Here is a 23,484-nt window from a genome sequence, read left to right as displayed (position 1 = left end):
AAGCATGGCTATCGCACCTTCGGCACCAGCTCCATTTCTTCTGGCCCAGACTCAACAGGTGCTGCCTCCACATAGCTGTCACAGTACCCTTGTGTTCCACTCTGGCCAGCAAACCTTCCGCAGGAAGTAGAAAAAGCCCAGGGATGGCCAAATCCCAGCACACCAGGAAGCAGTTTCCTGTATGACTTGCAGACAATCCAATCTCCACAACACTTGGACTAAAACCTCCATTTCTCATGTACAACAATGTTACAGGGCCTGCTTCTCCTGTCCAGTGTAGCTGAGAAGAACATGTGATGCTATGATGGCCTGTGGCCCTTTGCACCACATAAGCCTTGCTCTCAAAGGCAGATCTGCAATCCCAGTCTCCTGAACATCTGTCCCTCCTCCCCATGTGTGAGAGCTGGGGCTGAGTAAGATGCTTCTGTGAGATGGATGAGGTGGGTGGTACAAAGAAAGAACACAGACCCGTGGTGCAAGGTGCTCCCACTGGAATGCTGCCAGCAGACTGTAAAGAAAGGAATACTTGAGGCCCCACCTACCTCTTCCCAAATTAGTACTGTGCCTGTGCCACGGGAAGAAATGGGAGTGCTTTACCTAACTCTTCAGGCTTACAAAGCTCACACGGCCTTCAAGAAGGCAACAGCAGATAGCTTTGCCTAAGGATGCCAGACCACTTTTCTGAGGATGCCGACACCACTTTCTGGGCTAAGCAGAGGTGATAGACGGCAAATGCAGCAGCCAGCAGCCAGGCCTTGTTAGTCAAGTGTTCAGGAACCAAATCTACCTCTGCTGGATACAGGCTTCCTGAACCTCATCAGGACTTCATGCATGGGCCCTTTGTAAAAGTATTACCTAAAGGGCCAGCTCATGGGGTTGCTTAGAGGTCCAAATAAGCCACATATGTGAAGTCTCAGGCTAGTCCTGGGGTGCAGTCAGTCCTTGCTCTAAGTGAGCTGGGAACCAAGGCTCTGCACACTAGATACCCTACTACATGCAAACATAGGGCCAACATCTAGACCAGTTGTTCTCAATCTTCCTAATGCTGAGATCATTTAAAACAGTTCCTTGTGTTGTGCTGACCCGCAACCATACCTTTATTTTGTTGCTACTTCATAACTGTAATTTTGCTATTGTTTTGAATGGAAATGTAAATATCTGTGTTTTCCAATGGTCTCAGGTGACCCCTGTACAAGGGTTGTTTGACCCCTAAGTTGAGAACCGCTGGACTAGAGTCAGTAGAGTCATGAGACTTGAAATACAGTTTCTATATGATGTCCAGCTGGGGACCATGTAAGAGGGAACACCAATTCCTAGGAGCAGAAGACAAGTTAGGTGGTGGTATGCCAGAAAGCCCCCAGCCCTATCATCTGTGGATGAAGTCCAGAAAGACAGCAGGCATGTTCCAGAAAAAATGGAAACCTGGTTGGTTAGTCACTGAAACAACAAGGATAGAAAGGAAAGGATGAAGCCAGCAGTATGAGGAGTCGTGTGTGTGTGTGTGTGTGTGTGTGTGTGTGTGTGTGTGTAGGAAAGGCACTGCCCCCTCCCCCATCTAGAGAGGTAATCTACACATACATAGGCAACCCTATACATATGCGCACACACATGTATTCATATACATTCATGAGTAAAAATGTACACAGGTACCACATAGACACACACTCATGTATACATGCATACTAACTCAAGTGCACATGACAAGGTCCCTCCCTATCAGGGCCCACACTGTTCCCTGGAAAAGAAAATAAGGACAGAATGGAAGGTGTCCCTCCCTTTCAGGTAGTGTAGGACCCAGCTTATCCAATCCCTTGTTGATCGACCTGCTGTCATTCTGCATGTAGTTCTCCCCTCTATCCTTCGACTGGCATCCAGCTATTTATGTACTACCTCTGCTACCAGACCAATAGCCTCTCCCTCTGGCCTAACTTCACCCTTTGTAGAAGCAAGTAGAACAGGTAAAGAGATAGAAGAAGCCTGGAAAGCAATTCCAAGGCCTCAACCTATCAGGGCAGACCCCAATAGTCATCAAACCTGAGTTGGGGAGAGTAGTTATCCAAAGAGACCAAATCGTTGAGAATTTAGCAAGACCATTTTAAATGATCTGTTGGTCTGTACAACCCCAGGAAGAAAAACTGCCCAGTGCAGTATGACATCAAGGATGGGCAGAATTCTTTTGAGTTTGCATCATCCCTCAACCTGACACATGCAGTGCTGGGAGCACAAAGCTGCTCATCAAATGCCATGGGGCTTGAAGAGGGAGGAGGAGAGCTTGAGCAGAGTGGCTTTTATTCCAGCCTGTGGAACTCTCCTCCCTGCGGTACACTTTCACTTAGGTCAAATCAGGCACCCTGACTTGTAGCCTCTTCTACATTCCTTTCTGGGTATGAAGAAAAGTAAGACTGCCCTAGAAATAACTCCTATGATCAGAAGGCCTTCCCAGAGGCACAGACTCCAGGGACAGACCTCTCATGTAGTTAGTATTCCTGCCAGAAGGTTCTATCCTTCAGCAGCTGTTGGCCAGATATACTGACAGCATCTGCAGATTTCAAAGAAACACAGGCCCCGGGTGGGAGTGAGATGTAGGTTTCAGGGTACTGGGATCCAACCCTGCTGGGCACGCCCGTTAGGAGCTAACCTACCCATGACTGCACAGCCTTTCCTAAGCTTCCCCAATTCCTCCCTTGCTTCAAACATGCAACACTATTTTTAGCCCAGGGCCTTCATGTGCACAGCAAATGTCCCACTGTTATCCTTAACAATCATTTTGCTCTCCTCAAAGAAGTACACTGGAAATGTGAAAATGTGGCCACCCTGACAAGTTCCCTTCATTCTGCCAGCAAACCAGGACATTTTTAAGAAAACATCAAAACCAATGTCCTCTTTTGTAAACTGTTCTTTGTCACATCCTCTGCATCAGCCTTCTACATACATTCTGTATTCATTCTGAAGGCCATCGAACATCTGTCCTGTTCAACAGCCCCATGTGGTCAGTGAGGTCAGGTCTAGGCCCACAGGCTTTCAGATGGGAATAGCAAAGTAGGAGCTGTGCCAAGCTGGGTGGCTGCCCTTACTAGCAACCTTCCTCTCTTAATAAATTTCTCAGAGCACTCCACTGTGTTAAACATAATTCTAAAAGGCATCCCAGCCAAATCCTAGGGCTTAAATGAAAAGACATTTTGCTGGCAGGGCCAGAAAAAAAAAAAAAAAATCTACAAGGTTACAACAAATCATAGGATCTGAGCTACTTGTACAGAGTCGAAGTTATCTAAACAGAAAACCAGTAAGTGCCCTATGTGAGACTGCCAGCCTAGCCCTTCACTATTATGTTAGCAACATAACCACTGTCTTGCTTCTGTCACCACAGGGCCCTTTCCCTTAACTGTGTCCTTGTTTCACTGATAGCTGCCATGGTCATCCGCAGCAGGTCATATGCTACTAAACACACATCACCTTGGATCCTCAACCCATGGAGGAGTTATCTGCAGTCCCAGTTCACAGAAAGAACTAAAGGTCCAAGAACATAAATTACCAGAAGGAAGGTACATCCAGTAAGGGGTGAGCTGGAGACCCTCCCAGCCCTGCAGCCTGCCATCTCCTAGACAATCTGCCTTAGGGTACAGGCACACACCACCACCAACAGTGTGAGGGCAGTGCAGATAAAGACGGCCACAGTACCTAGAAATCTTGGTCATCCCTGTTGTGGCTAAGTGTCTGGGCTCTCAGTCCTAGCCATCGCTCAATTACACTTTCCTCCTATTACTGGAAACAGAGATAGGTAAGCAGGCCATTAATTGTTTATTGGCTATCTGAAAGAAAAAGTGAATGAATGATTTGAGTACATAAATGAATGAGATGCAAAATGCATAGTCAATCTATCTTCTCTGCTTCTTATCTGTAAATGGTTAAATTCTAGAGTGTAAGCTACCACAAATGCCTGTCCCATCTGCCACAGTCCCCTACTGAGCCACACAGAGGCCCAGGCTGGAGGGCATAAAGGCCAGGTCTCACACATAATGCCAGCACTGGTGGCAAGGCTGGCTGGAAAGGAGCATCAGTGGATTGACACAAAATAGCCATTGCATTCCCAGGCTGAGCTCCAACAACACAGTGCAGATACCCAAGGGCCTCCCAGAAGTGTTTCTGCTGACCTCCAGCTAGAACACTGAAAACTACAGAGAGTCCATTATAGATCGGAAATGGGTACTTTGGGGGTTTATAGTTTCCTCCTCACTTTAGCTAAAGCTAATCAATGTTGCTTTCCTTATCCGTAACCATCCCCCAACCCCATTCCCAATTGCCACATGTGTCCGGAATGGTACTCATAGTTACCTCCAGAAGCAATGTAGAACCCGCTGGGGGCATACTTGGCCACTACAACCTGATGGGCATGTTCTGTGTAGATGTCAGCAATAGCAGGGTTCTGTAGGGGAGAAAAGTAAAGGCTGAATGTAAGGAATATACAAGGCACCAACTGCTGCTAGCTCCCCAACCCAAGACCAGAGCAAGGACACACAAAGTTTAACATCAGACCATCACAGATGAAGTCCTAGAAAGATACCTACCTGTCCATCCACTGAAGCCCATTTGGCTTCTTTGGGTGAGAGAATCTCAAGTCTTTGCTGGCTTGCTTTTATATACTTCCCATAATGAACATGAGGATTCCTTACACCTTTCCATAGCACAGATCACCCTCAACACAATACCATTCAACTACAAAACTGACCAAACTACTAACACCTACCCAGTTGGACTGCCAATGAACCAGTCGTGAAGACCCAGGAGAGACGACACACTGCTGACTCCTGTCACAGGGTAGCTCCCATTAACATGGATCAGAAACTGCTAAGGCTGCAGCATGCCTGGGAGGAGCCAGGGGATGTTCTGGAATGCTGGGAGTGTTGCTACGATTATAGGACTAGTCAGGTCAAGCTGTGCAACTGTAGCACACCTCACCAAGCAGTAAGGCAAAACCCCTCTTGCTCTGATCAGCCCAAGCTTCACGGTTTGACCAACCCCTTCCTTCATGGCATGTGGTACATCGAAAGCTGGCTCTGACACACTCATCCATAACCACAGCTGACAGAGCCTCTTGCGGGCTGTGCGAACTGTGTGACCTTCCGGGCAGCATTGCATTCCAATGGTAGGAAGCAAGTCAGCAGGAAAGGGCACCCCAAAATGGAGGAAGAAGCAGAGGCCAAGGGACTAAGATCTGCTCCTAACATTCCTGACCCTAAATGGTCAGGGCGTCTGCAGAGGGTTTGTAAAACCCCAAAGGGCACAAAATCCCGCCTAAGCTGGATGAATCATTCACTCTCTCTCACTCACTCACTCACTCACTCACTCACTCACTCACGCACTTTCGTTTGTATTCTGAATACAACTGGGTCAAAAGACTCCAAATTATAGATAATGACTTGCATCTGAGTCAGCACCCTCCTCCCCTCCCTTCTAGGCTCACAGCAGGCACAGTTACTAGTGCCAGGAGGATGGCTTCCCTGCCCCAGGCTACTCTGTGTACCACTGCAGAAGGCTCAGTCCAGGCCATAAGACACCCGGAGCGATTACACACCCTTACCCCTATCCTACAAGGATCCCCTTCTCAGCTTCCTCCTTAGGGTGAGCAGCTTATTTGAAGAAACAACTTTAGGAATATGGGACATGGCTACCTGTGTGCAGGGACCACTGCTCTAGTTGGGCCTGGGATCACCATTTAAAATAGCCTCCACATGGTGACGCTCCTCACCCTAGACTTTCTTTTTACACTACTACTGCAAAGGGGATGGGGTCAGGATCCAGGCACCAGGTCAGAGGTCACAAGATTACTGGGAGAAATCAGAAAAGTGCTACCTCACCTCATGGACAACATGTGGGGTTCTCCTAGGCTCTCTATGCCAGGGCTAGCCTGTGTTCCTAACAAGCCTTGGAATGCACTCATCTGTATCCAACACAGTTTCAACCAAGTTCTTCCTGTCACTCCTGGTGTTAGCAACAACCACTTAACCAATCCTCTACCATCTCATCAAGCCATGTCCTTTGACATCTGCTGGCCTATCCTGTGCCCTGGAATCACAGGCCTTTCTTCCGGAGTTCCCAGTAATATATCTTGTGTGGGAGGGCATCAGAAAGTAGCATAGCCCCTGCAGCTTCCAGAGCGCTCTGCCTCCAGGATGAGGCATTAAGATCAGACTGGGGGCAAGTCTAAGTCAGCTACAGCAGTCTACATAGGACATGTGCTTAATTGTCAAAGGTCTCCTGGAGTCCATGGAGAAGAGTGCTAGGCAACCTCCACCACTCACCTGTGTGGGGTGGAGGCACACTTCCAGGTAGGGAACTGTGTTCCAAAGTACTTCCAGGCTAGGGGTGGCAGGGACTTGAGAGATGATCCTGCTATGGGCAGGCCTATGCTAAACACAATTATGCAGGGGTCCTCTGTTCAACGTGACAACCCCATCTTATCGCAGTAACCCAGTTCCAATGCAGTATACATACCTTACATACACAGCCACAGCAGAACTTATGACTTATGTATGGGCCAAGTTGAACCCAGACTACGCTATGCTGAAAGAAAGAATTGGAGGAGTCCAACTGGTCACCTCAGAGCTACCCTCGTTTGGTACAGTGCCAGCTTTGGCCCCAATAACTCACAATGTATTGGTTAACCTAATTGGGCAGCCACCAAACAGCACACCAGACACTTTCTTTGGTTCCATACCACAACTTTCGGCTCACCATGGTCCAAGGTCCTTTCCCTGTCCATTCTTCAACCAGCCTGTGCTCCACAAATCACTGCTTGAAACACCCCTGCTTCTACGTAAGACTGTGCCTCCTTCCTAATCCTGAATCTTCTCTTTCCTAGTCAAAGATGTATTTCCCAGCCTTCCCTGATAAGCCACACTGAAAAGAACACCCACATTTTGGGATGTACATCCTTTTGGTACACCCCGCCAACCTTCTATACATGTGGAACACACACTTAGGATTTGTGAATGATTCACCATCCTAAAGAACCCTGTATTCACTAAGACAGGCACTAGGCAGACCTTTCCATTGAGACTCTCTGCAAGAACATGTGGGTTATAACCTAATGCCTAACTGAATGAGCCAAGGCACAATGACACTAAGTGACTAGATGTGACCCAAGCCAGTTGTGTATGACCAGTATTTGAATTAAGTCTTCATCCCTCCATTTGGTCTCACTGTCCTAGCATAGCCAGTATAAGTATTAGTCTGGTTCCTGAGCTCTGGAAGTTAGAGCTCACCCCAGATGACAAATATGTACACGCTGTCATGCTAAATGGAGCCAGGTCCTGAGAAAGGGTAGGGTGGTCCCTTACAGGTCTAGGAGTATTCTAGTGTGACCTAAAAGCACCAGTGATCCTTAGACTTTATTAAGACACTGACACCTTGCTTCTATAACTCCTCCTCACTGTACAACAACTGCCTGAGCATGAGCTATTGGGAGATGATTCCAGCTACCCAACAGGGAGGCAGCAAAGATGTCAGGAGAGAACCAGCACAGCTAAACAGCTTTTTGCAGATGCTGAGTCACTCTGGCTATACCTGAAGACCTCTACTACAAGCACTCCATCCCAATGTTTGACCCACTCATTAAGAGATAAAACGAGATGCAAGATTCTTCACAGGGAGTCACAGCCAAGAGATACCCTGGGTGAAGACCGAAGATGGGGATGGCTGTGGAGGTGGGACAGGGCCTTTTCAGGTAGGTCAGGGCCTTTTAAGAAAGTTAACAAGTCCAGTATCAAAGCTGGATCTTTTGTGAAAGAGGTGTCACAAGTAGGGAGCACTCTCTACTGAGATGGCAGAAGCAAAGCAGGAAAAGCTCCTAAGGGAGCCCAGGCCTGAAGCAGGGACAACTCTCCACTGGTCTCAAATTTATTCATTCATTCATTCATTCATTCTTTGTTTCTTTTACATCAAAGAAACAAAGGCCTCTTGATCTCCCTGCTTGCTTCTCCCATAAGAAACACACCAAACCAAAGCCACCCTGCTGTACAGACAGGATTTCTGTCTGGACTTTGCCCACATCTACTGTGTGTCTAAATCCTCCTCTGGGAGAACTCTTGCTCATTTTCTGAAATCCCAAATGTACCACTTCTCCAGTAGCTGTCCTTACAGTACTCTTCAGCATGAATGGCTTTCACTCATGCTCCACAGCACTTATGACATTGCTGTAAAATAGCTAATATAGTGTGTGAGAATGTTATTTACCAATATTCTCAAACCTGGCGTTCCTGGCATTTTGGAGTAGGTATTTCTGTTACAGGATGGTCCTGTAATTTGCAGAACGTTCAGCAACATCTATTATTAAATACACTGTATTTAAACATTGATAATGAACAAAATCATCCTCTCCCTGTAAGTAGTACAGAAGTTCTGACTTACAGCTTATGGGTTAAGCTGATGTGTACTAGAAATACCCACTAACTATGGACAGCTACCTAGATGAGCCTTTCAGCAATGCATTTATACTCCTGGCCTCAACCTATAAACACAAGTCTCAACTGCATGAGTAGTCACCTTGTCACTGTCACATATCTTTGAATGCTTCCAATGGCCTTAAGAACTATGCTGGGCTGGGCATTAGTGGCACATGCCTTTAATCTGGAGGCAGTGGTGGATCTCTGAGTTGGAGGTTAGCCTGGTCTAAAGAGTGAATTCCAGAATAGCCAGGGCTACACAGATAAACCTTGCCTCAACAAAACAGAAGAACAATGCTGGCCTTCTGCAGAGTAGCCCGAGTCACACACACACAGCATCTAGCTGTCATCTTGAGTCTTCTCAGCCCTGTCTTCTTCCTCATCCATGTTGCTGCAGCCACTACTCTAGCTTCACCCAAATGGTACTCACAGATCTTACCTGAACCACAGACCTTGACTGCCTGCCCTGTGTTGAAGCACTCTATCCACCAGGTGACTTGGGGTGCAGGGAATGGAGTTCCTGGCTCTGGACACTGAGCTGCTACTCTATGCTCATTTCTGTCCAGGTGGTCACATACCTTGTTCTGCTTTTTTGCTATGACAGTGTGCTCTATGAGCAGGCCCTTTAACCTGTATTTCCAAGGCTAACAGCCATCCTGAAAATACAACAGTGACTCAGCAGGAATGCACTTGGACAGGGGACTATTAGTCCTCAAGTCCTGTTTCTCCCACCCCCAACCTGCAAGGACCCACACAAGGACCTTGTGCACAGGCTGATAACAGACGGTGCCAAATGAAAACTGGTTTGAGTTCAACCTCCTCCAAGAGGTCCAAAGAGATAAACCAGTGATTAGTCTAATTGCTGTGTGGCATTCTCTGGGAACTGATTTTACAGAACTGAGTTTCCCAGATATATACCTTAGTTCTGCAACCCAGGAACCAAGCACCTTCTTAACGCTTTTCTCATGTCACTCTCTCTGTTTAGGGGGTTCACATCTGCCAAGGCATAGAACTGTTCTAAAGTTCTCAAATGCCAATTTCCAGATGGCCTCCATCACCACAGACTTTAACCCTGAAAAGAATTTCCTCTTCAAGTATGGCAACAGAATATTGGGACTAGAGGCAGAGCACCTTCCCTAATAGCTAAAGCCAGGCTCACAAAGCTTGTGTTTCAGTGACAGAACAGCTGACCGGCAGCCCCAGTAGGAGGTTGGCAAGAAACTCTTGTACAAATTCAAAAGGTAAGCACCAGAAAAATTAGAGCACGCTATCCCTGCACCAGGGAGGCAGAAGCAGGCAGATTCCGAATTTTATGCAGCTTTTGGCTATAGAGTGAAATCTTCTATCAGGAAAAGAAATTAGGTGCAACGAGCTCAATGGGATACTGTGGGCCTTTTGTTCCAGTGTAAGGACATATGTGGTGAATGACAGAGAAAAAGGCTGGCTTTCCTGGAGTCAGAGGCAAGAGAACATCCTCTAACACTCAGGAACAGCAACAGCAACGGTTTGGTTGACATTTACTGCCAGGAGAAAGTAAGAGAAGGCCAGAGAAAGAAATGTTTTAGGAGAAAGGCCTTTCAGTGAGGTAATTTTTAGACAGAAGTGTAGACGACAGGGAGCAGGCCATGTGGACACAGAAGAATGAATATCTCGGCAAAGGCCACACCACCAGCAGGTCCGAAGAGGCATGTTAAGGGATGTGTGGCACATGGGGAATGAGGAGGCAAGTGAGCCTGGAGCTGACAGAGAAGGGAGGGTCAGAGGAAGAGCACTGGGGCAAGGCTGCTGAGTGTGAGCCATGGGGTGACTGATGAGAAATGATTCAGCTGGCACCTCAGGGCAGCAAGCGTGGTGCTTGGATATGGGAGGGAGCAAAACAGGACATGTCTGTCAGATCCTGTAGGACTCTTAATTAAATGTGACATGGTGGCTATGGGGGTCAACGTAGTCTTGGCTCTTGTACCACAACCCTAGAGGAAGGGTTGAATTTGAGGGAAAGGGTATGCAAGAACCCCAAATGTGGTCTGGGACACATAGGTGTGAGGGGTCTACAAAGCATCCGGACCTCTCATGATGTGAAGCTAGCCTTCCTGAACTTGGATTCCTACCAGACCATGTTCCTTCCTGTACCCTGAAAATTCACACTGCATTTTCTCTAGCAACACTGTCCAAATAAAAACCTAACCCATCTCTGAGGACTGGTCATCCATCAGCAAGTTACTGTGTGCCTGATGTTATCCAGCACACAAAAGGATACAGTAACAAGACCCTATACCATTTGTCTTGGCAGGCTGGGAACTTAACCTGGGTGGGTTGGGAAAGGGCTCCACCTTCAAGAGTTAATAGTGAAGCCTGGAGAGGAAAAAATTGGCATGGGTACACGTTCCTGGAGGTGACCCGCTCTTCTGATAGTACCAGGCCAGGAATAAGCTAGCCTAGCACCAGAGTGTCCACTCCATACAATTCTATCAACTGGAAGTGAATAGAGATAGTGGAGTGGAGAGCCTGTGGAGGGGGCAAACCCAAATACTTTAGACATCTATTCTAATCCACACAGCTCCCATTGTGGCTATCCCCATTTTTCCTTTACTGTTTCAAAATCTTATGACCCAAATACAGTGTTAGGCCCTTGAGGACGCTTCCCCAATTCTAAGGAGGCTGGGTCAGCTTTCTAGGAATCCATGCAACAAGCAAGGCAGCCTCATACCCAAACTTCCACTTCATTTGAGGTGTTCAACAATCTTCTGGAGGTCAGAAGCCACCAAAGGGCTGATGACTGGCTAGCTTAATCACTTACAGAGACACAGCCAGCAGCCACCACAGTCCAAACTGCAGCCTCTCTTTACAAGGAAACTGGGGTCTGCCCTCAGCCAGCAGGGAGCACTTGGAGAACAGAGGTGTCTGTGACAGCCTTGGTGGAACTGTCAATCAACATCTCCACCTCACTAGCAGCCCTTCCCTAAGCACAGTAGTAAAGTGGCCCCATACTCCAGGATGAGAAGGGGAGAGACAAGATTTGAGCCACCATCCTGGAAATGGAAAGGAGGCCCATTTCAACACTCAAGAGGAAAAACATGAATTTGCAAAAGCTGGCCTGGGGACAGCAGGTGATTTGCAGAGAACCAAGCAGTGGAATACACTAGTTCCTATTTCTTCTCTGTCACTCAAATCCAAAAAAGTTGGAGTTCAGAGGACTGGGTGTGTAGGTCTGGGCTCTGGCATACCAGGAAGCGGACAGTATTAGGATGATTAAGCAGAAGGGCCATTTACCAAGCGCTCCATTTATGTCAGGCACAGTCAGCATGAGGACAGCCGACTAGCTCATTCAGCCAAGCCAGGCAGCCAGGGGAAGTGGAGGATCACCTCACTCTCTCCATTTCCCCAGTGCAGAAACTGGGCTCAGGGAGAACCAATCACCGTCCACTCCATGATCAAGCAGCAGCAGACTCAAAGCCCTTGGCTCTAAGGACCGAACTGATCCAAGTCTCAGTTTCCCAGTCAATGGGGGGTGGGGGAGGGAGAAATGAAACAGTCCAGTTCAGTTCACTGAGCCTCCAAGGTGTGGCTCCTGGGCAAAAGGGGCGTGGCTCCCCTTCTCCCAAGCCCAACCGGCTAGGAGATGAGGGGGAGGAAGGGCAAGAATTCCCGACTCTGAAGGTAGTAGCTCGCAGGGCAGGGACGGAAGCAGGCCCGCGGGGCACGGGGTACTCACGTCGATGTTCCTCAGGATGACGCACTTGCCATTGGTGTAGAGGAAATGATCGCCCTTGGGGTCTCCACCGAGAATCTTGGAGACGCCCCGTTCCACCTGGGGGAGGCTGGCGAACACTTTCTCTGGGGAGATACAAACGCGGCACGGGGCATGAGGGGCGGTCCCGGCCTCGTGGGACCCGGGGAGTCGCAGGCCGTCAGCGCCGGGGGTCCCTGGCCGGTCACCTGTTGCCGCCTGCGGGCTCGGCCGGCGGACTTCCTGGTCGGCGGCGGCGGCCAGGGCCCGGGCTCACAGCGCCTCCGCCGGGGTTCCCAGCCCGTACCCCGCGGCCGTGCGCGACCCCGGCCGCGCCCTCCTGCCCGCACCGACCCCAGAAGCCGGCGGCCGCGCGCGGAGGCCCACGCACTCACTGATCTCGTACGGCATCCTCGCCCACTTGTTACGGGCGCCGCGCTCGAATGGGACCTCGCAGTGGCCGAGCCAGGGGACGGCGCGGAAGGCGGCGCCGGGCGTGCCGGGCGCGGAGGGGGCGGTCCGAGGCCCGGCTCCGAGGGGCCGCTAGCGCCTGCCCTGCGCGCTGCCGCTGTGGACGACCCAACCCGGAAGCGCGGCTCCGGCGCGGCTCGCCCCCAGCTTTGACCATATATAGTCAAGCGCTAGGCTCGGCGGCTGCAGCCCGGCGAGCCTGCGCGGACACCGCCCCGCCCCGCTTGCGGCCCCGCCCCGGAAGTGACGCAACACAGCCCGTGAAAAGGCGGTGCGGGAGGCCGTCGGTGCGGAACGTGAGGGTTAGTTTGGGGCTCGTCCCTACTTCCCGGCTATCTTTCTCGCTGAGCTCCTGTTACCTAGCTTTCCGCCAGGTTGCTTTCCGCCCAGGCTTGCAGAAGACTTGAATCCACAATGCATATGGCTTAAGTTTTTCTTTTTTTTTCCCACCGGTTATGGTTAGGAACACTTTGAATCAGAAACTTTATAAAGTGTTTTCTGAACCTGAAATGTCGCTCTTAACCTGTCTTACTCTTAAAACTTCCTAATAGCAAGGAAGCCAAGATAAAAGGTGTAGGACAGCAGAAGTTATTGCCTAACAGATGGGGCTGGGGCCATTGTTACAGCCTACAAGAGCTCCCAAGTTTCATAGAGAGCTTTTTAAGTGTCCTAGGTCCTATGTGGAAGCCTCAGTATTACTTGAAACTTGTTTTCGGTTTTCTTTTTCTACCTAGTCTCTTGTGCTGAAACACCAACATTTTTAAAGCTCTAGGAATGTTGACCCCTACCCTCTGTGACATCTGTTGTTTGCCAGGATTGCTGGTGTAGGGATACTGGGTGGTTAATTTCTCTCAAAAGTCGCTGGTCAGTCACTGCTTTCTCGGGGTTAAACAGGGGCCTTCTTGCCATCTCTCCCCATTTGCTCTGTGATGTAGAACAGTTGCTCACCAACATGTGACGACTTAACCACAATTATGACTTAAAACAGTTCCTCTGTTACTCTAGCTACCTTACTGCCCAGTGCAGATGAAAAACGTCTTCCCTGGTTTGGGGACATGTTACCAGATGGCTCTGATATAACCATATACGCCACTTCGCCTGCCTGGATTACCTCTTTCTAAGGTAACCTCACTTTCTTCCTTCTCCAGCCTACACCAAGACAGACTGTCCGGATGGTTGCCATGTGCTCTGATGGAGGTCTGACCTTGGGTAGGATTTGGCTGTCTGTTGTTGGAGCCAACCTTCAAGTCCCTTGGCTGCATAGCCTACCTTCTTGGATCTTGGAAATCTTAACATCTAACCCAGGTTAAAGACTCAGATGCACTTAGATAGGACTTAGGAAGGTTTTTAAGTCAGATGGGGGAAATGAGATTCAAGGTACTTGTTTGATTCTTGGACGGGACCTGGAGGGTTGTCTGTCCCCTGGAAGGGAGCGCTGAACGGTTATTACGAAAGAACTGCTGCTCTGATCTTCAAGCCCTGGGTGAAGGAATCTGAGGACTGGTTACAGGGATCCTGACTTGACTCTACAAACCTACCCAGAAGTTATTAGCCTTAGCATTGTAAATTCTTCAGAGGGGAGGAACAAGTGAATTAAGCTCCCTAAGGGAGCTTGTTACTGGATCCCTCCTTAGCGTCTCTATAAATACTCTGTTTTCAGTTGATCAATGGTATGGTAAGCTTGTAGAGTGTGTGATGTCTGCCGTAGTTTGCTTTTCTCTTTCTGTAAATGATCCAAGAACAACCCTTGCACAGGAACTGTGATTTTTGTGAACTTCAGTTTCATTCTGCCAAGTTTGGTGTGGGTAGCGAGGTTTGCACCCTTTTCCTTTTTTTCAACTTAGGCTGAGAAGCCAACCCTCTTAGCTTCTAGATATGTGGTCACATGTCTGGTTGTAATGTTTGGTTCTGGGGAGTGGTATGTGTATGGTCTGTCTGGTAGCTCAAGGAATGAGGGCTTGGCCTTGTGATTACCCTGTATCTATGTGGGCACTGTTATTGCAGGGTCTGATTTGAGGGTCATAGCAGATGCTGATTGCATGGGGACCGCTTCTACAGTGATCTGTTTGTGTAGACTCTAACCTGCCCTGACTTGCATGTCTAATTGGCACTGTGCTCTCATCCTGACCCTGATTGGGAAAACTGCCATGGGATATTTTGGGAGTGCTCCTCAAACCATTCCTATGGAATCAGCCCAGCCTTCTTCCCAGGGGGTGCTGAGGATCTTTGTGTAGGCCCTGAGGCTTGGAGAGCTCTATCCCAATTCCTGCCTGTGCCCTCTGACCTTGTCCCCAGGGTGGCTGCTTCTGAAGCCTCTTGTTAGCTTTCTCCAGAGTCCATGTCTCTGAATTAACAGGAACCAGAGGCCAGCTCCTTCCAAAAGCACATCTATGGGTACCTTAGCCTCTGTGGAGAAGGGATGCTAATGAGCTGAATACTCCAGACTTCTTCATTTTCTTGCTTCCTAAAAGAAGAATGAGTGAACTGCCCTATAGATGGCCTAGGGGAGGGCACAAGTGTAGTTACACCCTAGAACTCCCTTGATTTTGGGCCTCTGTTCATCAAGACAGATTTCTGTTGTTTAAGCCACTTGGGTTTGGAGTGTTTGATTACGGTCACCACCCTTGTTAACCAGTATTCTTCCTTATTCACAGGCAGACCTACAACTCAGTTTCCTTTCTGGTGGGGAAGCCTCAATTTACTTATTCATAGGCAGACCTACAACTCAGTTTCCTTCTGGTGGGGAAGCAGATTAGAGCAACAGGCAGAGCTCAGAGGAAAGGGTGTGTTCCAGTTAGTGCTGCTCTTAAGTACATGGGTATGGGTCCATCTTCTGGAGCATGGCAACCTTCCCAGACGATCACACTTCCAAAGAGAAATGACACTTCATCTTCCTGTACCATCAACTGCCAATAACTCCTACAGTAGGGATGGAGCCTCGGGAGCTCCAGTGCTGGAATGGCGCTTCTCATGAACTCTGTGCTGGTCTTGGGCAGGCTTGGTCTGACTGACTTGGTCTTATGCAGGCTTTTAATCACAATTGTTATGGATTAATGCTATGGAACAGCATGTCCTTTCCAGAAGACAGCATTTCACAGTGCTCCTCCCCACCCTTCAGCTCTCATTTTTCTGCCTCTTCTTCCTCAGTGTTCCTGAACCTTGTTGGGAGAAGGGGCTGATGATAAAAATGTCCCATTGACATTGAACATTCGGTCCACTTATCTCAGCTCCTTTGACCAGTTATGGGTCCCCATGTTAACAAAAAGAACCTTCCATGACCAAGGTTGAGAGTAGCCCAAATCTGGATCTATAAACAAGAATTTTGACAGCAGTTTGTGACGTGACCATTGAGCGAATTGAGCGAATTGTGGGTTTTTTTCTTCGACTACTGTGAAAGATGAGAGAGGTTAGGTGATATTGATGAGGGAATTCAGTGTGAGATCTGGCCTTGGTGCTTAGCTTGAATCTTGGCATAGGTTAGGTCCCAGTGTTTGGGGTCCTTGCTTCTCAGTGGTTATGCTGGAGGAGGTGGGTTGAAGATGGAGAGTGAGTGGACCCTCTGCACATTGACTTGGCATCAGAATCATCTCAGAACTTGGTTGGAGGATGTCACGCGTCCCTTGCAATAGCATTGTGCCAATGGGACAGATGGTGCATTCTTGTTCTGGTCTCTTTGCAAGGTGTAGCTCTACAGTACTCAGGTTATTTGACAAAAGATGGTGTCTGAACATATGTGCTTTCTGGCTAAAACTGGGGGTAATAGAAGTGGCCGTAAAGGATGAAGGATAAGAAACAGATGGCCTGCCAAGGCACAGGTGTCTCTAGACAACTCTCATGGTCTGTTTGCCTACAAGGTAATCCTCAAACATCATGGATCTTACCAGTTTAGAATAGGCTTGAATGACAGTTAAATTAAGTAAAAGTCCAAATGAGAGAAAACAAGCAAACAAAACAAAAACCACCAAACAACGATAGCAACAAAACCTGAGCTTATGACAACTAGCAAAAACAAATCTTTCCCTAAAAGGAAAAAGCAGTTTGTTTCTCCCATGGCCTGTCAGCATTTAGTTCCCCCTACCCCAACTTTCAGCTTCTCTCCAAATGAAAATTCTCAGGACTTACAGCTGCTTCTTTCTTTTACTGGCAAGTGACTGTATTGCATGTGCGTACGGGTTCTCATGTGTGCATATGCTTGGAAGCCTGAGGCGACATCAGGCATGTGGGGAGACAAGGTCTCACACTGAACTTGAAACCTACTCATGGCTGGTCTATCCTTTGCATTTTGCTCAACGGATTCCCTGTCCACACCTGCTACATGCTGGTGGGCCACTGCATCACCTAGGTTTTTGGTTTTGTTTTATTTTAATGTGGGTTCTCAGTATCCAAATCCTGATCCTCACATCTGTGGATCCATCACCACAGCCTCTCAGCATCTTTTAAAGTTTTAAAGTGAAAAGTTACCTTTGCACCTGCTCTTTGCTGATCTTAATGCCAGTGGCAAAGAAGTGTCCCAGATGTGTCTAGAAGCTAAAGGAGTTAGCCATGGCAGTAGGAAACAGGATCTGGGCAAGTGGTCACTTCGTGATAAGCATTCATCTTGGGTGGTCTCACCAAGCCTTGACTATGATGGGGAGGGAGACATCTGTAGTTTCATCCTGGAAGGACTGGCCCCCCTCCCTCAACACCTCCTATCCTTTCCTTCTGAATTCTAAAGGATGTTGGTTGGGCCTTATGGGTAGGGCAAAACCAAGTCTGGGTGTATGCTCAGTGAGATCACACATGGGGCAGGGGTGGGGTGGTGGTTCTGAAGGGCATAACTGGATTTTAAAACCTCAACTGTTATGTAACAGCCTGGGCAGAAACTACTGCCCGAGTGCTTGGTCCATGAGTGGAGATTGGTTTGAAGAGTGCAATACGAAACTTGATGAGTGGATTCTGAGTTAGCTCAGTTCTAGTTCAGTGTCGATGACCATGTGTCCTCTGAGAATGGGATACCCGAAACGACTACATCTTTAGATGCCACGGCCGGCTGTTGGGAAGGTAGTACTTTTTGTCCTATTCTATCCTTTTACCTCACTCTTAGCCCAGGGCAGGCATTCAGCATCTCAGGGCCCAGAAGAAAGGTGATGTCCTCCTCGCCTTGCCCTTTCCCTCAACACACAGGTTAAGAGTTGCTAAACACTCCAGCAAAAGAGTCTTTGCTGCCTTCCTCAGGATTTGCCAACTGCCCTGGAACATAAGGCACACTGGACTAGAAAGGCTTTCGGGGCCACCACCTGTGAGAGGATGTCATAAGTGAGACATCTACAATACATCTCTGGAATTGTCTTTAACTTGGAATGTGATGCCAGTTTCTCTTTAATGGGTTTTGGAGTGATTACTGGGGGTGGAGGTCATGGAGACTGTTTTAGGGGATAGCAACCTGATTGTGAATTCTGGCAAGGGCCTGCTCTGAAACCTGGGAATCTGAAGGCTGTTCAGGGCAACTGGAGCATACCTGGAGGGACTTAGAGGATTCGTCTCTTGATCAACAACATTACCATGTGCAGGTATCAGTGCCCCAAATTCCAACACTCCTTGTGGTCTAGGGCTAAGTTGTACTTTTCCTGGGAAAGATTGGTCAAATCAGCTCCATGGCGCTGGGAAAAGAAACCCCATTCAACAATAGGCAGAAACAGGTGTGGTGGTTACTTTTCCAAGGCAGAAAAGCTCTATATAAACACACTGAGGCAGAGCTCATTTGATGTCTTTCTCCAGAAGTCCCAGAAGTCGAGAGTGGCACCTGAGGTGAGAGTTTGCATTAAACCATACAAGTCTGATATGTGTTCCCTGATTTGATTGTGTTCCAGTGCTACTTAACTTTGGAAACTTTAGATTTCTGAAATTGCCTTATTTCTGGTCTTTGCTGAAGCCTGAAGCCACGTTGATGTTTGTGGGCTGTATGCTACCAAGGCTGCAGTAATCTGGCCTGTGCTGCCACCTAAGGCCATGGGGATGTCCCAGTCTGTGCTGCTGAAAAGGGCTGTATCTGAGTCCGGGTTTTAAAGCGACAGGGTCTGTATTGATATCTGTGACCCATGTAGCCACTGAATGCTGGATAGATGTCCGTGTTTTGTGCTGTGGCCAAATCCATGATGATGCTCGTGATCCCAGCTGCCTTGTCCAGGTATGTGACCCTAATGCAACCAGGAGCCCTGTTTGTGGTCTGTGCTGACGTCAGAAACCATGTGGAAGCTCATACTCCATGCTCCCACTCTGTGTAAAGAGCAAACAAGCTACTTTTGCAGTGATACTGATAACTGTTGATACACAGTTGAAAAACAAGGACATAGAAGGCTTCTGTGACAACCTCTGCCCAAATAGTAACAGCCTAGACAGGAAGCCATTGGAGAGGACTCTTGAAAACTGTGCTAGGATGCTGGGGTGTCACCCTCCAGAGTAGATGACTTCCAGCAGGGATGTGGGAGGGGAGGACTCAGCTCCATTTAGGGGGCAGGGCACTGAAAGTTTGAACACTCCCTAGATAACACAAATTAGACTTTTTTCCCCCTGGGGGCAGGTAACAAGGGTTGGGGGAGAACAGGGAAGAACCAGGAGGTGAATGTATATGATAGGGGTGAATGATGTGAAACCCCCAAAGAGTAAATACAATAATTATGTTGGGGGTAGAACTTTTCTTACTTCTAGCCAGCATTGCAGAAATGCACAAACTGAAAATATTTTCAGGGTAGTCTTATGTAGTTGGGGGGTGGGGGAGATGGTGGTGGTGGTGGTGAGAGGCTCAACTGCTCTTGTAGGGTTGGGGTGCTCCTTGTGGAAGTGGGGCAGTGGAGGAGTCTGAACCCCCATTGTGGTTCTATGCCATGTGAACTTGGTGGGTTCTTTCCTTGACTAGTCAAAGTCATGCCTTAAGTGTAGCTCTGTCAGACCAGCAACTCAAGTGAGAGCCAGGGAATGCATTGCTGGGTATATTTCTGGACTGAAGACAAATGTGTTTCCTGTTATCGTAGTGTCTAGGACTTAAGAATGTTTCACAATCTCCAGACATGCTGGGTGCCAGCATGTCACAATAGAACTTTATGATGTTTGTAGGTACTTGTCACAGTAGTGTCCTTGAGTAGGCCAACTGGACTATGAGGGTACATCTGGAAGGGGAGCCATGTTCTTTCGCTAGTCCTGTAAAATGGGCTGTGTTTGCTGTACATGGATCGAGTGCAGAACAGGAAAGGTTGGTGCAGCCTGAGGATATGCCCTTTCCCCCTTAGGACTCAATGTGGGCAGTTCCCTTATCATGGTGGGCACATTTCTGCCTGGAGCCTCGAGACTTTCCACATAGTACCTTCCGTAGGACGTGTAGCCTGCGTGCTGTGCAAATCTCTTCCAAATCAGTGCATGCCTCATAGAAGTCCTGCTTCTTAAATAACAGCCTTCCTGACCACAGAGGATGCCATCCTTGGGTTGAGGCTCCCAGTACAGACTAACATATTGTAGGAAAGAGACTGAAAAGTTTCAGATACTTCCATAAGACTTCCACTACTGCCCCCACCTGGTGGTTCCCTAGGATTCCATAGTCATGCCTTAGTGCTTTGGAAGGTATGTGTGGTTGGGGAGAACTATTGCTATTGGGGCCACTAACTGAGTTTGAACAGGGCAAGGGAGTTGAGAAAAGCAGACCTTGCAAGAGTGGGGCTGAGTGATAAAGTGTATGAGACTTGTACATATGATGACTACCTTAAGCATTGAACCCTTGTCTGTCTGTAGATTTCATGTTCATCCCTTGCCACATGGTGGTAGGTCTGACAAAATCAGCATATCTGGCATCTTAGGTTATTTGCCTAAAACTATGTTGAAGTCATTCTTGGAAAACCCCACTGTCCTTTCTGTTGGCTCTGTGCTCTTCACCCAGACTGTAATTAGGGGCCACCTTGGAGTGCTGTGCCTTCAGTCCCAGCTGACTAACTCTTGTTTCTCCTTGCTAAGGAAAGGAATAAGTCTGTAGAAAGCACTTCTTTACTGAATTCTGTTCTCAAATGACAAGGTGAGTTTTGACCTCTGAGAAATGCTTAAAGATACACGCTCAAAAACAGTGTAATGCACACCTTGGTCTGCTGATGTGTCTTCTGATTAGAAGCTTTCTAAAGGCTGACCTAAGTGGTGCATGATTGATACGCTGAATGATGGAGCAATGATGTTTTCTGGTACCAAGCAATGGTCTAGTGACCAGTGAGAGGAACATCTAAGCAAGAGTGTCCAGCCCATGTTGCTAGGGCAGGTCTACTTTCAGACTTTTCTTTTTTCACTTTTAATTTATTTCACAATTTATTTACTATATATCCCAATTGAAGCCTCTGCTGTCAACTCCTCCCAGTCCCACCCTCCCTTCCTCTTCCTCCCATCCCCTTTCCCTAGTCCACTGAAAGGGGGAGTTCTCCTCCTTTGCCATCTTCTTATAGCTTGTCAAATCTCATCAGGACTGCCTAGATCCTCTTTCTCTGTGACCTGGTAAGGCCGAATTGCCAGGGGCAAGTGATCAAAGAGCAGGCAACCAGCAGACTTTTCTTAAGACATATGCAAATGTGTTTTCCTGGAAACAGAGTCAGGACTGTTTCTTTGAAAAGAGCCCAAGGATTTTAGTGACCCTTTGCAAGGTTGTCTTGCCCATGACCTTTATCTCTACTTTGTCTAGCGCCCAAGATGGATGCGGTTGGAAGCCCCTTGGAATTCTCTCCAGCTTGAGAGAAGATCATATCTTGAGCTGTCTTAGGCCAGCTAAGTCAGGTCTTGTGTGTCAAGGGACATGAGGTGAGGGTATGAATGTTTGGGAGTGTTAAGCTGGCAGACAAGCTCAAGCTTAGTCCTGAGAAATTAAATAGCTATGGAAGGTGGGGAGTGTGGCCCAAGATGGCACTTAAGAGGAAGCAGCTTCTTGAAAATGGTACCTAACCTGGAGGGAGGAGTATTGTATATGGAAGGGCTCTCCTTACAGAGGATTTCCCAGGAGCATTCAGAGAAGAACCAACAATATCTCAGGTGCAGAATGTGCAAATCAACCCCTATGGGACCAAAGCATGCAAGTGGAACCCAGTGAAATTGAAAAAGCCAAACTCAAATAGTATCCTGAGAACTGGTGAGGACCCATCCCCATGGGAGAATGATAGTGTTGCCAGTGCAGGGCCTTCAGCTTGGCAGCCCCTATTCAGTTGGTGACTTGCCTGACTTCATGAAGCTTCAATGGCCTCTAGAGAAGGTGTTGCTCTTGGCCTGAAAGAATGTCCACACGGGGTCACATGGCCCTGGCTATCCCTAACTTGGAGTCAGTCCTGGGATTTCAAAGCGATATTGAGTCTGTAGCAGCTTGCTTCTTTTGAGTCTTCTCATAGCACACTAGATGCATGGTCTGGCTGAGATGGCGCTTTGCTAATATATGAGCCTGTATATCTGAGAAAGGCTGACATGGTGTATTAGTTAGGGTTTTAATGATCAAAAACAACTAGAAGGGTTTATTTCACCTTGCAGCTTATAGCCCTTCAGTAAGGGAAGTCGGGGCGGGAACTGTAGTGGAAGTTTTGGTTTCTTTAAAACTCAGTTATGTTATGTAAACATGCTTTTGTTTTAATCCCAAGTGTGGGACTTTAGCTTGTCCTTTAGTTTGTCCACAGCTGATAATTGGCTCATGTAGGGGTATGGTCTTTGCCAGGAGGAGTTAGTTGAATTTTAAGGACTTTGAGGGGTTTAAATATGAAAGCCGAGAGAGAGAGAGAGAGAAAGGAGAGAGGAGAGAGGAGAGAAGGCACAGCAGCTGGACTCAAGGGATGAGGCAGTTCTAGGGAGTGACTTCAGTTAGGAACTCTTCAGTGTGCTGTCTTCAGTGTGTGCCATCTTCAACAGAGGACCTTTCCATATTCATCGACTGGGTGGTTCGAAGTGTAGCCCTACACATCCTGGGAAGAGAAGCCTCAGGGGAGGCAATTTTGCACAGGCAAACTGTACTTTTTCTGACAATGAAGCAAGAGTCTTCTCAGCGGAGGGGCCCCTGGCAATCAGAGGCTCTGATTTTCAGGGGCTAGAGCCTGCCTCCCTCAAATTTCCACCAACTGACTCAAACTGAGATCCCTTGTTCAATAGTGGAGTGATGTATGACATTGTTTCCCCGGGAGAAAAGGGTTGTATTGTAAAGCTCTGCAGGACTCACTGTGGCTGCACAGAATCCTCTAGGCTGAGATGCCTTCTTTGTGAAGCTTTCTGTACTCCATTCTGCTCTGCTGTCTCTTGGCCACCAGGTGGTGCCAAAGGAATCCCCCTCAGCTTAGCAGCAGTCAGTCTTCGGGATAGGGTTTGTGAGGACTACACTAGGATGTGTACTCTCTAGCTTGCATTAGTGTCACTTTTCCAAGAATTTTCTCTATGAAAGAAAATATTCCTACAAAGCTAAAATAGCTCTGAAACAGACATGACCACTCTTGTGAGATAAGGCTGCATAGGGTGGACTGACATTCACTGAGCTCGCATCTCACTCAGCCTCACCTCCCCAGTTTAGAGGATATGCACTAAGCAAGCAAGTCAGTTTCTCAGCAATAGTCTCATGAGTGGACATGTAATTTTCAGGGATGGCTTAGCAGCCCGAGACCCTGCTACCTGAATGAGATAGACATCCTCACCTACAAACAAAGCCACCAGTCACTCCGACCTAACAGTTCCTAATAAGCTTACCGCTCATGCTTAAACACATCCCAGAACGGATCCTGGAGCTAAAGGCATTGCACTGATGCAGTATGGATTGGTTTTGTGTGCATGCAAATTTAGGCCAGGCATAGGGGCTTCCTCATAGATATACTTGTCCTCTCG

At 48.0% G+C, this 23,484-nt stretch overlaps 1 protein-coding gene and 1 long non-coding RNA gene across 2 annotated transcripts in view; one reads left to right on the top strand and one right to left on the bottom strand.

Annotated features, from left to right (window-relative positions):
* Window positions 1–12,787, bottom strand: part of Wdr1 (WD repeat domain 1) — a 32,794-nt gene extending 20,007 nt beyond the window's left edge. The window contains exons 1-3 of the mRNA XM_060365392.1: window positions 12,564–12,787; window positions 12,154–12,275; window positions 4,333–4,423 (exon numbers count right to left, since the gene is read on the bottom strand). Of these exons, the coding sequence (XP_060221375.1) occupies window positions 4,333–4,423; window positions 12,154–12,275; window positions 12,564–12,579 (229 nt within the window). The 5' untranslated portion in view covers window positions 12,580–12,787. The remainder of the gene's footprint in view (window positions 1–4,332; window positions 4,424–12,153; window positions 12,276–12,563) is intronic.
* Window positions 12,788–12,884: 97 nt separating this feature from the next.
* LOC132646794 (uncharacterized) overlaps window positions 12,885–23,484 on the top strand; it is a 51,106-nt gene continuing 40,506 nt past the window's right edge. The window contains exons 1-2 of the long non-coding RNA XR_009585050.1: window positions 12,885–12,941; window positions 13,645–13,761. This is a non-coding gene — a long non-coding RNA (uncharacterized LOC132646794). The remainder of the gene's footprint in view (window positions 12,942–13,644; window positions 13,762–23,484) is intronic.

The sequence above is a fragment of the Meriones unguiculatus genome, chromosome 12 (genome assembly GCF_030254825.1).
Source record: "Meriones unguiculatus strain TT.TT164.6M chromosome 12, Bangor_MerUng_6.1, whole genome shotgun sequence".
Lineage (NCBI taxonomy): Eukaryota > Metazoa > Chordata > Mammalia > Rodentia > Muridae > Meriones > Meriones unguiculatus.
The sequence above is the reverse complement of the archived record's forward strand: the minus strand, read 5'-3'. Positions and strand labels throughout refer to the sequence as shown.